The following is a 2250-nucleotide window of genomic DNA, read 5'->3' as shown; positions in this document are numbered from 1 at the left end:
AAACTGATTATTTTATATCATGACAATAACACATGCGTGAACGTTTAGAAAAACTTATCTGAATATGCCTGAATATACTAATTATGAAAGGGTAAAATATAATACTAATACTATTACCCTACAATGCATATACGCTCATTTTTGATGACGGGTAACCGACTTTTTAGGTACCGGATGATGATATAATTTTGTCGAAACATTGTAAATTTATAAAGAAGTTATCTTCGTTACCAATTCAAGCAGTCTCCAAACTTTTACTTACGTTTATTGAGGTACACGTCAAATTATACTAGTATTTATTTATAACTAAGATTACTCTTGCTCATTTCCCCATTGGTGACTGAGGCAATAACAACCTGTACCAATGTTTGTATGTTATTTTATTTTCACATTAACATATTCATGGGAATATTAAAAATAATGATTTTCCACTACAGTATTTACAAATAGAACACTTTCCAATTTTAGATTAGCAGAATGAGTAAACTCTCAAAATTCAGCTAAGTGGTACAGGTTTTTCAATACATTAAAATTTCAATTGATGTGAATTTATATTCTACATATTTTCTAAGTAAATTCTTTGGCTATAAAAATTAGGAGTAAAGAAACAGTTTTATTGAAAATTAAACTGGAAAAAAATAATTAAAAGTAGTTAGTAACATAAAAATTCAAAGAAACATGAACATGTTTTTGTATATTCTGAATATATTTGTAGATAAATCATCAACGCTACGATTTAGTTTTCTCATATCTCAAGTAACCTCGCAAGTTTTCCTTAGAAGTAAAAGAACCTTAATATCCGTAATGGCTTGTGTTAATGATAATTAACAAAATGATGGCGATAAATCAGTATTTACCGATGACAAGGAAATTACAGAAATCACAACAAAAGACATTTTGGGAAATAACATAATTGAATCATTATTAGATAAAATATTTATTGGCTTGGTAGAAGCATTACTTTAAGACCATTAGTTTGCAACGTAAGAGGTTCGGTATCACAACAATGGCCAACAGCTGTAACAATTCACTTTCTGAGAACAGTTTGCATTTCACTTAAGGATGGTACTATGAATGTGTTACTACAGTAACAGTTCAGTTCACTTGGTGAGAACAGGTTGGACTACACTTACGGATGGTACGGTGGATGTGTTACTACAGTAACAGTTCAGTTCACTTTGTGAGAACAGGTTGGACTTCACTTACGGATGGTACGGTGGATGTGTTACTATAGTTTCAGCTGTTGCAAAAAACCTTGTAGATTCAAATTAAGGCTACTAAACTGTTCGTCTAACATCACCTATCTTGTGTTTTGGTGGAAAATAAAGGTGGTTAGGAAACTGAAAGGTGCGCCCCAGTGGTACAGCGGTATGTCTGCGGACTTACAACGCTAGAAACCGGGTCTCGATACCCGTGGTGGGCAGAGCACAGATAGCCCATTGTGTAGCTTTGTGTTTAACTTTAAAAAAAACGAAACTGGAAGAATATTTTATTTAAAACAATAATATGAAAAAAAAGTTAATTATCTTGACTATGCGCTATATAAATAGATGTGTCACGTGTTAAGTCTAGGCACACCTTCAACCGGTATCATCTGATAGTTCTGTGAGTCTGAGCGCGAATAATACCAAATTCGAAGTTATCTAATGTTCCTTATCAGGTTTTCAATGAGCCACATGTTATCCTCCCATGTAAGCGGAAATACTAAACGAACGTTGCGATGAGCGTAGACCACCTGCGATAGCATTACACTCTCACGTTAGCTGGCTCTTTATTTAGAGCCGTACATATCACTCCGACACGTACGAAGCAATCATTTTGAACATTACCTGTTTTCATAAAATTCGAAAATACTAACAGAAATGTGGAAATTACTCCTTGTTCTTTCAAGTAGGTTTACTTTTGTTTACTGTATTTTAAACAGGTTATCTCTATAAGTTGCGTATGATTTGCTCTCTAGCCTTTGTCTGTTAACCCACACAATGTACTCAGTAAATCTTGTAAAAACTTACCGTTCTTAAAACGCTAGGAGATGGATTATTTTTCACACATTATGAAAGTAATTGCTTTAATGGTCTTGAAACAGTACTCATTTGCCCTAGTATTTATAATAAAGAGGCCACCGCTGTTTCAGAGGTAAGCTTAAGGACGTATAATGCTAACATTTGGAGGTACTCCCTACAGTAAACACAGAACAGATAGCCTATGGTATGAAGCTTTTTGCTTTAAATAGGACGTTGATTCTCCTGG

The 2250-nt window shown here is 33.8% G+C and overlaps 1 protein-coding gene across 1 annotated transcript in view; it reads left to right on the top strand.

Annotated features, from left to right (window-relative positions):
* The first annotated feature begins 1732 nt into the window (after positions 1–1732).
* LOC111087849 overlaps positions 1733–2250 on the top strand; it is a 6064-nt gene continuing 5546 nt past the window's right edge. Inside the window, exon 1 of the mRNA XM_022395998.1 lies at positions 1733–1890. Within this exon, the coding sequence (XP_022251706.1) occupies positions 1863–1890 (28 nt within the window). The 5' untranslated portion in view covers positions 1733–1862. The remainder of the gene's footprint in view (positions 1891–2250) is intronic.

This window comes from Limulus polyphemus, unplaced genomic scaffold (genome assembly GCF_000517525.1).
Source record: "Limulus polyphemus unplaced genomic scaffold, Limulus_polyphemus-2.1.2 Scaffold2744, whole genome shotgun sequence".
Lineage (NCBI taxonomy): Eukaryota > Metazoa > Arthropoda > Merostomata > Xiphosura > Limulidae > Limulus > Limulus polyphemus.
The sequence above is the reverse complement of the archived record's forward strand: the minus strand, read 5'-3'. Positions and strand labels throughout refer to the sequence as shown.